This window comes from Phaethon lepturus, unplaced genomic scaffold (assembly GCF_000687285.1).
Source record: "Phaethon lepturus isolate BGI_N335 unplaced genomic scaffold, ASM68728v1 scaffold39567, whole genome shotgun sequence".
Classification (NCBI taxonomy): Eukaryota; Metazoa; Chordata; class Aves; order Phaethontiformes; family Phaethontidae; genus Phaethon; species Phaethon lepturus.
In genome coordinates, this window is record NW_010554784.1 from 1 (window position 1) to 12,682 (window position 12,682).

At 36.8% G+C, this 12,682-nt stretch overlaps 1 protein-coding gene across 1 annotated transcript in view; it reads left to right on the forward strand.

Annotated features, from left to right (window-relative positions):
* Positions 1-897: 897 nt before the first annotated feature.
* The window catches only part of CEP162 (centrosomal protein 162kDa), a 48,010-nt gene continuing 36,225 nt past the window's right edge, over positions 898-12,682 (forward strand). The window contains exons 1-4 of the mRNA XM_010291959.1: positions 898-943; positions 1,791-1,894; positions 6,734-6,869; positions 6,905-6,907. Coding sequence (XP_010290261.1) covers positions 1,835-1,894; positions 6,734-6,869; positions 6,905-6,907 — 199 coding nt within the window. The 5' untranslated portion in view covers positions 898-943; positions 1,791-1,834. The remainder of the gene's footprint in view (positions 944-1,790; positions 1,895-6,733; positions 6,870-6,904; positions 6,908-12,682) is intronic.

A 12,682-nucleotide genomic window follows, 5' to 3' on the forward strand; every position in this document is an offset into this window, starting at 1 on the left:
GGTGCCCCGTCGGGGCTGCTCTTCTCCGTCTTCCCGCCCGGCCTCAGGCACCCGCGCTACCGGGGGCCATCGCCCCCCTTCGGTAACACTCGTTAGGCCCAGGACGGGGCTGGGGTTGGGAGGAGCAGGGGCCCGCCGACACCCGGGCTGCTGCCCGGCCGCCGCCCTGTGCCAGCCCTGCGTCTGCTTCAGGGGAAGCCGTAGGAGGAGGATCAGGTCACGGCTGGTCCTAGGCCTGGGGTGATTAAAAGATTACATGAAATACGTTAGGCTGTAAAAGCTTTCCTTCATCCTTGTGGTTTAGCCATACCTCCCCAAAACTTCTGCTTTCTGCACTGTTATAGCATATATACCAGCGAGTGACTTCTTTGTTTTACATACAAAATCATTTGTGATCCTCTAATTCTGAAGGTATGGCTGGAAAGTATATTTGCTGACGATACTGTTTGTCTGTAATTTACCTTTGTGGAAATTGTCTGACGTATTTCTTGTCCTTTTGAAAAATAAAGTTTTATATTGTTAGTTTTTATAAAAACTGTAATTACAAGGTAGACAGAAGCACAGATAATGTCAGAAGAATCGGTTTGTTTTTCTGGCAAAGCTGGAATTAAGTATTCTCCACTTGTTTAAGTAGTTGGCACAGCTAATAAACTGTTAAAGCATCTAGCGTTTAGCATCTAGCATTCTTTGATGTAAAAGTATAAAAGGATACTGGATTATGTGTGTCGTGAGAGGTAACATTCTTAATCTTCTTACCATGTTTTCAGAGATATTGTCCAAGTGCTTACATAAGATTTCTTGCTCAATTCAAAGTCTGGGCAGTCTGCTATAACTTTTTTTTTTTTTAACTGCCAAAGCCAAAATATCGGGTGGTCTATGGATGAATAAGGAGTGAAAGCAGGAAGCAGTTGTCACAACTCGGCTGTCAAAATCAATTTACTAGGTAGGTAACAGTCCTGTGTACTGAGAGGGCTCCATATTGGGAGAAGTTTTATTTAATGGTAAAAGCATTTCTGCAAATGTTTAGCCCTTTTATGTTTACATAGCACTTCTCAGCCTGGAAGATGCTAGGGTAGTTTAATGCTGCTATACATAACGCAGTTTTGAAGGTAGCCATATGTGTTAAGCAGTGTGATATACAAAAGCTTTGTAACATCTTGAGTGTGGAGCGTATTTTATACTTGAGAAGTCAACACAGACTTTTGCGAATGGGAGGGGGGCAAGTGCCATTGACTTTCAGTGTCAGGGCAGATCAAACCCAATGTCATCCTCTAATCTTACAGACTTTCATGCATTTATTGTTTACTATTGTCCTAAGCACAGCAGAGACGATGAAACAAAAGTTACAATGCCAGATGTCTCCAGTTTTGGAGAATAAGCATAGAAAGGAATTAAAAGCCCTAAAAATGGATGGGAAGTATTACTGCAGTTTATTCTTGTTTGATCATTGCAAGAATGCTTAATTGTGGGTAGCTAAGAGAGCTGTCCTCTCAAGAAAAAATTTAAAGATGGTGAAGAGAATCATATTTTATTTATCCCTTAAAGTTTAAATGCTGAAACTGTTGTTTTGGAAATCAGTATTTTTATTTTAAGGAATTTGGGTAATCCAAGTATGTTTGCATTGATCGTCTTGTTCAGTAAATGATTTAGATTAGGAGTGGGAAGAATGAAATCTGGCATCTCTTGAGATTTTTTTTTTCCTTATAGCTCTCTATGAAAGCAGCAAATCACTAGGCTACCTCTAATTTCAGAATGGTTTTAATTAACTTAATTTTTATTTTAAATCTTAGTTTTTAAATTCAGTTGTTTGGAAAGTAACATCCAGTTGCAGATTATGGCTCATCGATTTTCAAAAGAAGAATTAGATGAACAGTTTGAAGAGTTTCTGAAAGAGGTATGTTTCAGAGCAAGGATACGTTCCTTTTTCCTGTTAAAATACAGGCGAAAGATTGAATATGGAAGATGCAGCTGTGCTTTTATCACACAATTCACAGAGCTGTCTTATGTGTGGGTTTTCACCTCATTGCTAAACTTAATTCATACTATTTTGCTGTATTGAAATCAAGAGAACAGTTTTGTGATTAAATATTTTCTCTCTGCTAGGTTATAACTTCCAAAAAAGCCCTTGCTTCTTGATTTTTGTTTCAGTTTAATTCTGTGTGTTATTTAGTAGCAGAAGCTTCAAACTGATACGTAATTAAAAATGAGATAAAAAACTTTTCTTGTATGTAGATGCAAGCTTTGTTTTACTGAATCCCATTTAAAAATTATTGTATTAATCCTAACAAAATGAAGTATGTTGTAGTGACTAGAAAAATTTAATTTGACTCCTTTTCTTCCTCATGGTGCTTGACGATTTTGAGTATAGGCAAAATCATGCAAGTCTGTGGGTTATGACTTAAGCTAACAATTATTGGACATGGTCAAAATGCCCTAACTTGGTATAGTTTTTTCACTGCATATAGACCTATCACAGTGTGATACTCCTGAGATGCAAATACTGTATACATAAAGCCTTTACTAGATTCTGTTACTGTATGTAAGTATAGTTAATGACAGCAGAAAATATTCTTGGGATCTCTGTTATATGTAATGTATGCTTAAAGTTTTTTTGATGTAGAGGTTGTGCTACAATTTAATTACTTGTGAAAAATGTGGGTGCTAGTTTCTATAAAAATTGCACTTTGTATTGTGTAGTAAAGGTCTGTAGTAAGCAGAGGCTTCTTTTTCAAAATGATTCTAGCTCTTCCAGGTAGGTCTGTAACTCTGCCTTGACCATGCAGCTTGTGAGGTGTGTTTACAGATACAGAATAAATGTAACTTCACTGAGCAATGCTAAATTGAGAGAACAGAAAACCAGAATGCCATCTGAAAATTAAGATTCACAAATAACTTAAAGGTAGATTTTGTCTTTTAGTTTGATGATGTAATTGAGTTAACATTCTTGAATTCACTGAAATTATTGATGTTAGTAAAAATAGAAAATTAGGCTTGGCATTTCTGTCAAGAATTCTTTACTTACTATTATTATGAAGGAGTTGCTCTGGGGAGGAGAAAGGAGGTTTATTCTTTTATTTGTTTTGTGCTTCTGACAAAACTCTGTATATGATTGCTTCTGGTATTTTGTTCCTCATTTGACATGCTCTTCTTGCTCCTCAGCTATTGCTCACATTGAGAATGCCTAAATTAGAAAAAAATCAAAATAGCTGCATTGAATTATTCTAAATGGTATTTGGCATGTTGCAGACAATGTAACTTTTAATACCTTACATCTTAATTGCTTTTTATCATTTCAAACCAAAACTGTTTGTAAAGTATTTGAGCTTACTTAAACACATATACTGCCAATCCAGTCATTAAAAATATGCATTGTTTTATGTTCTGCCAGCTAGATACAGACCCAAATAACAATGACATTATCTACTCTCTGTTACTTTACATGCATGCATCTTCTGTTACGTCCCTCCCTTTGCTTTTGTTTTTTTATAAAAAGTGTGCAGCCTTTTAATGTTAGAAAGATGAGAAACTGGTGTGCTCTGTTGCTTGAAATCACTGTAGGTGGTGTTTGTGTTGAGAGTATAACAGTGGGGGGGAACAGCAGAAACTGTTTCTTAGTAGTTTGAGGAAGCCTTAATATGTTTAAGCAAATCTTTCAGAGAAGAAACAGAGCAGGATGATTTTTCCCTTCTAAATAACTCGTAGATAGTGAAACTGCCTTTGTTTGGGGTGAGGGTTGTATGTATGTTTGTGATTAAAACATATAAAGTTAAAAGAAAGACTGTATATACAGTTGGATGGTGCAGGTCTAATATGAGGATTAAACAAAAGTCTTTTGGCATATGCACTGAACAGTGAAGAGCATTTTCTAGGCTTTATCATTATAGAGACACACACACAAATATCTGCCTGGTCACACTTATTCCCAACCCCTTGCCAGAATAGCCTGTTGTCATCCGTAATTCTTCTCTTCTTCCTCCATTGTCTGTGTGCCTGTGATCCTTCCACTCCTCACCACCAGTATCTTGCTTTAGTGTATTTCCCCTGTTGTTACTTTAATTTACATATTATCTGTCATGTTGGTATAGCTCCTGAGTTTTCTGAGTGTTGGCTGTGAAGTTCTCTTGGGACATGCAGTGCGAGGAGCAGTTTCTAATGCATAGTGCTTCAATTAATGGCTTTTTTTGATGGCACTTCAAGCAAAGCAAAGTTAGGAAAAAAGCTATTGTCTGCTACTAGTCTTCTAGGTTGACTCTTGTTCTACTTGATACTCATAGACAGCTGAAAAGAAAGACTTTCAAAAGGAAGGGCTATACCATCTTTATTAGAAAATCTGTAGAATAGTACCTGGAAGAGTACACATTAAACCATGTTTGAAAAACTTTTAAAATTTTTATTAAAAGATCAAATATACTAAAATAATACTCTATAGTTAAAATATAATGTGGAGTAGACTTGTTTTATTGAAAAAGACTTGTTTCATGAAATAATTAGCACAACTGGTCATAAAAGTCTGAGTGTTTTAGATCCAGTCCTGTATTACCTATCTCCTTTCTTAAGTTCCTTCATGTGTATAGGAGGTGGTATGCTGATTATGTGCCATGTAGTTGTCCTAGTTTTTAAAATCTACTCTTCTGGCTTTTATTTAAGTTGAGATTAAACAACTGACACTTTGTGTGTGTGTGTCTGCGTGTGTCTGTGTTCCTGAAAGGCTGACAGGTTGTTTCATAGAAGAGGGAAAGGGAGAAATCAGTGCTGCTTACCAGCACTGAAAATTGATTTATTTGTTTACTTTTTTCCAAAGGAAAAAAAAAAGTCTGTAAGTTTTGCTGTTGGGACGACTGACATGTTGGGAAAAATGCACTAGTATTTTTGTGTCAGCATTTCTTTCCCAGCTGCTGCAACTTTACTGTCTGCAGTTGACAAGATGGCTGGACATAGAAAGTTTCCAGAACTTGAGAACAACCTGTGGGAGTTTCAGTTTCTTTAGTTACAATACTCTAAGGAGTATGAGCATCACTGAAGTTCTGCTTGCAGAGTAGAGGATACTGTTAGTCGTAAAAGAAACAGCAAGTGATAACAGAGCCTGCATCAAACACCTGTCAGTACTACTAGCTAGCAGCAGGCAGCCCAGCCTTTGGGGACAATGGCGCTTGTGTTGTGACTAGTGTAAGGAAGTTGTTATTTATAGGACATTTACTAAGAATGTTTTGTTCTACATCACTGAGCCAACTTAAAGAAATTGCAATACATGCTGTTGTCTTTCAGCTTCGTAATTTATTAAAATTGTGGTTTATTACAGTGCAAGGCTCAGAACACTTGAATTTTCTTTCCGAGACTGCATGAGAGGCATTTAACTTTCTCAAGTAAAACTGAGCTCTAAGATATTCGTGGTGACAGATATTCATAAGAATATTATTTTCTTAGTATTATTTTTTTATTCAATGATGGTTTTGGATAATTGGCATTTGATTTATGGATGTTCTTGTTAGGCCCATATAAATTGAAGCATTTGATATATAGTAAAGGTAGACTTTTATGATAGTGCTTTTTGTGCAATAGGAATCAGGCAGTGGACTGAAGAGGCTTGTTTTAATAAAACATCCTCTTGTGTTTTACATATTAAGTACCCACCATCCTGTTGCTTCTAGAATTCTGTTTATACTATCACATTTCCTTATTTGTGACTATTCTAAAAGTGAAGCGTTTGAAATTTTCCCATATGATGCATTTCGTATGTGAATTCTTCATGTCGTGTGCTTTATGGCTTTTGCTCACTCTCTACACTGTGTTCTGTAAGGCACTTGAGGAAAAATGGTTTCAACAATTATGGCTAAAAAATTAGATGCCACTCCCCTTAGCCCCATGTTTACTGCTTTTAAGCACAATGAATACATAGCACATAAGGTTGCAGTGCACTAGCTTAATGAATATATTTCTTTGTTCAGTGTTGAACAGCTAATTATTGCTCTCAGCCTGCTGTAAGCCACAAAGAGCTTTCTTAAAGGAGCAGAGATTAGTAGTTTTTTTTTTTTTAAAAGGTGCATCACTTCAAAAAAATTGTGTTGTCTTATGAAGTGTCTGTCTTTTCCTTCCTGTTACTCTTCAGTAACCTAAATTCATAGGATGTTCATACTCAGACTTTTTCTTTCCATTGATTTAAGACATCAGTCAAAATTGGCATGAATGACTGACACACATGAAAGCTTAATACACAGAGTTGGGTAGGACTGGCTCTGGCATTTCTATTAATTTCCATGAACACAAAATATAAAATTAATTTCTGAAATCTGGTTTGCTGGGAGCTAGAATGTTGCTTGTGAAGGTTTATTTTTGGAATATTAATAATGTACATGTACATAGCAAGGCCAATGCAAAACTGTTTCTGCTTTACTTCATTATCTTCAGGGATGTAGCCAGGATTTTGGTTCATATATGTTGTAACTAGTTGAAAAAGAGCTAAGTATGCTGTTCATTTGAACATATACTCTACTAAGCAGTTAACTTTTAACATACCCAAATTGTGGCAGTGGGGTTGTTATAATATGCAGTATTGTGCCACATGAGTATAGTTATTGTTTCTTGCTCAATGTTGTCATGTATATACAAAAAAGGCAGACAGTGGGGAGTAAAGAGAGGCCTGTGAATTCAGATGTCCAGAATTGAGTGGCTGAAAGACAGTTAAAAAATGTGAAAATGTAAAAGCTGTCTTTAATCTTGTATGCAATTGACTCAGTCTCTTTCAGATGATTCACTTGGAAATTCAAATAAAAAATCCAGCATTCTTGAGACATTGGGTCAGCCCCGGAAAAAAGAAACGAAGAAAAAGGATTCAGTGCCATGGTGGATATCTGAGGAAGATTTGGATTGTGGTAAATAATGTCGTTTTGCAATTTTTTGGCCACAGGGGGTCAGGCTAGTTCTTTCTCGTACTTCATATAGACCTGATTGCAGATTAAGTTGATGCCACTCAAGTGCTTTAGAACATTACAATGCAAGTTTGCAAGGAAACTCAAATGTAACTGTATTTTTTAAAAAGGGATTGTATTCAAGCTGTAAACAAGCTTTCTGATGTTTTTTCTGTAGCTTTCAAGTTATTAAAACTTGTGAAGAGTAAATACATTATAAATAGATAATTAGAAAATGTAACTTAGGAATTCTGCTGAAATATTTGTAGATGTGTTCTGTAATCAACCTGTTCCTCATACTGACTTTTTATAGATTTCTGTTTTCCAAACTGTAGCGGAAAAAGATCAATTTGTATAATCTTATGCTAATTGCAACATTTGTAATAGGTTGGGGAAGCACAAAAAAACTTTTCAACAGCAGCTGATTCAGAGATATATGTCTGTCAGTATTCTCAGCATTTTGCCTTGCCAAGATCCATGGCTCCAGGGGAAAAGGGCTGTGATGACATGATTGCTAGTTCAGTATTGACTTGGTCACATAGTTCTGGAAGAAAATACATTATTGTTTGCAAGCTTTCCACCTCTAGTTTTCCATTTCTTCATTGTTTTCTTATGGGGTAGTAAAGCCTGTGAGTAGTTAGTTTCCACAGGGTGATTGCCTCTTGTTCTTGTAGTAATTGGTGGCTTCTTATTTTCATTATTTGTATAACTTACAACTGGAGCTTAACGGAAAGTTCCAGAAATCAGTTTCTAATACGACAGAGTTAAGATACTGCTGGTAGTCTCTGAATTTAAGCATAGTTCCGTCCTGTCAATGTTGTCACTGGAGTTAGTCAGCAGTTGTGCTGTTTAGGCATAACCCTAGTACATGTTGTCGGGACTGCTTATCTCTCTCTGGCCTTTTAAGATGTTGCTGGAAAACTCATATGGGTATGAGAGAGTTCCTGTTAGGCAGTGCAACTATGTATCTGTTAGTTCTGAGATATTATGATTTGTTTGCAGTTTTTCAAAAAATGGAAGGACAGAGTGTTCTTGCTCGGCAAAGTGTGAGAATTAAGTGGTTAGCGTGACCTCATTTTTCTACATACTATTAAAGAAAGTTTTCAGGTGACTTTAGAAGTTCATCATTCTTCCATGGTTTTTCTGAGATGCTTGAGACAACCCATAAATCACTTTGATGCTTCTCATGCTACTTAAACCAAAAAACTTAGGTACTTAAGGAATAGATACTTAGAAGACAGGGTGATTACAAGTTTTAGAGAACCGTGCTTGTATGGGTAGAGTACAATGCAAAGCAGAATAAGAAGAAATGTGATTATATCGAGTTCCCATCCAAACCAATTCCACCACTGTTACTTTTTAAATTAAGAATATCTTATCAGCTGTGTAGTTTAACTAGAGGTAAAGCTATTAAAACTAAACATGCTTGCTCTGCAGTTTATTGACGTATAAAATAAAAAGAGAGTTCTGGTAAACTTTTTAAGGTCTCTCTTAAAAAAAGCTTCTCCTGTAACAGGGAAAGCTTCAGAAGGTGAGCCTACCCAGTTTTACCAGTACGGAATCCATTTACTTGCAAAAGGAGCTAGCCTGTTCATATTCATACTCTTGATGAGGAGCTTGATTTTTTTGGAGGGAGTTGAAAGTAATGTGTGTGTAATGCTTTTTGAATCAAAAGGCCAATGTGTCTTGGCAGTTGGATGTAATAAAACTGAGAATACAAAACACTAGCAGATATGCTAGATCTGTGCACTGAATTCTTCCTGAGCACCATCTGTGCCAGCCAGATTATTAGTTTTATTTCATCTACACCTCTGTCACCACTCTGTGCACAAGTCTTATGAGGAGCAGCTGAGGGAACTGAGGTTGTTTAGTCTGGAGAAGAGGAGGCTGAGGGGAGACCTTATCGCTCTCTACAACTACCTGAAAGGGGGTTGTGGCGATGAGAGTGTTGGCCTCTTCTCCCGAGTAACTAGTGATAGGACAAGAGGAAATGGCCTCAAGTTGCGCCAGGGGAGGTTTAGATTGGATATTAGGAAAAATTTCTTCACTGAGAGGGTGGTCAGGCATTGGAACACGCTGGCCAGGGAGGTGGTAGAGTCGCCATCTCTGGAAGTGTTCAAAAAATGTGTGGATGTGGCACTTCAGGACATGGTTTAGGGGACATGGTGGTGCTGGATTAATGGTTGGACTTGATGATCTTGAAGGTCCTTTCCAACCTAGTGATTCTGTGAATTTTGCATTTGTGGGATATATGCAGTAAGCCATACCCCATCTAGTACTTTAAAATTGTCAAGCGGAGAGGCCTTTAAGTTTTACTAGAGGTTTTTCCGGTTTCTATCTTTGTAAGAAGAGGATAGCTCTGTGGCATGAAGCAGAGCTCCTGGTTGTATCACCCCCTGAGGAAAGGGCTATACTTGTCACACTGGACACTTGCAGATGGTAGCAGTTGTATTAACATATACTGTGATAGATTAGGAACTAATCTAGCAGTTTAAGAAGTCTAAGAAGCAGTCTGTGCTATGATGAATGCCATTCTGCTAACTAGAGTCTAGTTGTAGGGCAATTAACTTAGAGTCAAAAGAGTCATTTGCAGAGGCCAACTTGGCCACCTTCTGTATATACTGAATTTTCCTCTGCAGTTGCAAAAGTAACTTTTATATGGCTATGACTGATGAATCCCACACATAAAGGGGGATTTATACATGTGTGTACACACTACAAACTATGCTATGATTTTAGTTCATCTAGGTATATGTGCAGTGTTTTAAAACAACAGGTCAGGTGACTAAGGAATTCAGTGTGTAAAGGCTTCTAGAACTGCTCCTTTTTTCCTCTGTGTGTGTGTGTCTGTCTTGAATGCTTCCAAGTCAAATACAGTTTTGCTAGGTCTAATATTCATCAGCAGGTGTATGTTGTGTAGTACGTTGCTCAGATGTGTTACTAATGGATGAAGGCACAGCAGCATTGCAATGTAAGTTACTGCATGCGATGACTGAGAAGGTGATGAGTTAGATTTGTAGCTTTTTGTAAGGTTATTAAATGTGCCCTAAATAGGAAACTAATTATTCTGCAGGAAAAATAATAATATTGCTGTGATTATAACCAACATGGAAATAAGCTGAATTTAATTTCTGAAAAGTGTAATGTTGACATTCTTTGAAATTTTGTGGAGATCCTTGTATATTCTTCTAGGCTTGAACCTCCACATTGGTTGCACTTTATTAACAGGCTGTCAGCTAATAGAATTACTATTTTTAAAGTGTTTTGTCATCATGAATCAAACTTATGTAAATGTATAAATCTTACTTCCATGCACGGTGCAGCACCTCATTACAAATGCATGCTCCATATATATGAGTTGATGTGTTTGGGTGGCACTGTATAGAGATATTGTTGTATTAACAAAGTACAAAGTCTGGCTAATTAGCTTGATTAATGCACTCAGCTGATAAGTTGTTTCCAGTTTGAGGGATTTTTTTTAGTTACTTAGGTATCTATATCATGCCTTCTTGAAAGACACAAAGACAGATGACTGGAAGACAGAATACATGCTATACATTCATTTGTTGTCTAATTGTTTTTTCCAAGGCATCATGTTGCAGAAGTGCCAGGAAATAGGTAGAGATTTAAACTAATAGCCTGTTTTCACTTGGTTTTGTGGATTAATGGTAAACAGCATAGACTATTTCTGTTCATTTGGCTGCAAAGTATAAAGTACATTTTAAAATAACGCAACTTGTTATTCTAGGCACATTTGAACTCTTTTGTTCTTCAGCTTTAAACTGAAATGTGCAAATTATGATTCAAGATACTGTCTTCCATATTTGACAGGTTAAAGACCTACCTCTAATTAATGTCCTTTCTACTTGCTTTTGTCATTTAAATGATAAAAAGAAATTGGCTAATAAGAATTCCTGTCCTGTCTGGCTTGCCTGTCTGTTCTTGCTGTTTGTCTTACTTTTCAAGATTTTCAAACAAGATTTGTTAAACTGAGAAACGAGAAGAAACTGATGGAAAGCCATGATGAAATAGTGGAAAATAGTGAAAAAAAGAGTCCTCACTCAGATTCCCAGTCTGGTATTTGATTAAATGTGTTTTGTTAAATTTATTCAATATCACCCTTGTATTACTACTGCGTTTCCTATAGAAGATCCTTTGCAAGTAGTCCATCTGACCATAGTGTTCTCATTGGAAGCAAGCTGCCACTTACTTCATTTGTCATTTCCAGAAGAAACTAATAACTATGTGAACTTTGGCTCAATTGTCATTACATCATACATCACTACTTATAGTGATGTAGGAGGACAGGCAGTATTGAATGTAAGCTAGTGGGGATGGGGTGGGAGTATAACTTTGAAAATCTAAACAAAGGTCAGTATGTTTAGTAAACAGAAAATCTTTTACACTTTCTGTATTTCATACTCAAGAAATACTAAAATTCACTCTTCTATTTGTTTAATTTCCAAGACTGCAGTCAGATAAGTATTCTATTTGTTTATCTATTCTTTTCCCCCTACTGACGAGTAGGCTGCCCTGTGCATGCTGACCCCCCGAATGGAAACAGTACAGTTGTTGTAATAATGACAAACTAAATTGTTTAATCTACAGGATTATTTTAGCCAATGTAACTTCAGATTCAACCTGTTACATGAGGTCACTTTTTATGCTACCTGAAGAGAAACTCCAAAGAATAATTAGAAGTTCTAAGAATTGATCCATTAAATATTTTTGTGTAAATGACTAGCAGTTAACTTGTATGTACTAGTTTAAATGTGGCTTTGGTGTTAAATTCAAGCAGATCAATAATATTTTGGAGAGCTATGACAAAGAAATATTTGGCACTTGGTCTTTAGATCATGTTGGTGATCTACTGTGTAGCCTATAGAACATTTCCCTATGTTAGCTGTCTAAAGTGTATATGCTGCTCTGTTTTCATAAGCCTCATTTGCTTGGAATAGCTATAAAGCATCTCGGTCTGGGAGATAAATGCTAAAACTGAATCTATTTAGGCTTAATATTTGAAATGAGTGATAGGAAGGCTTTGGAAGTTATTTCAAATTAGTGTTTTAAAAGGCATCAGGTGTTTGCATTATTTACAACGGAAGGCATGCTGTCAACACTTCTAGTTTCCCAGTAAATGTGGGAGAATATAAATCTAGAGAAATGATGCCTCACTAGTGGACTTGGACATCAGTTGAGGGAATAAGGGACTCGTGCACTGTATCAGAATGGATTTTCATACCATTTCTCTTCTCACACTGCACCTGCCATATGCTCACCAGCTTTATTTAGTCATCTTAGATGTGTCTGAGTTTTGTTAGCTTCTGATCACATCTCCCCATAACCCTGTTTCTAGATAGCAGTATTTGGCCTGATCCCCCTACTTTCTCTTGTGTCAAGGTAAATGCAAAAGACCTGCACCTAAGAGTTTTCTCTGAATTAGCCAATTTAGAAGCCCCCTCCACCCTGACAGTTTGAACAAGGAAAAGTCTAACACAGTGCATCTGGCTAGCCTAAGATATATAAAGTGTGTAGTGTGACTATCATGAGAGAGCGCAGTTTTCAGCATAGGTACTGTTATCTAAAACTTAATTCTACTAATGTGAACAGAAGGCGTTTGGTTGTATGTGCTGCTGAGTAAGCCCTCACAAGGGCCTGAGCGAACAACAGGCAGTTCTTTTACCAGACGGTGATAAAGACAGTAATAATTCACATTTATGTACCTATGTTTTTCTGCTTTTCTTTGAACCGATCTAGATGCTTTCTTTCAAAAATTG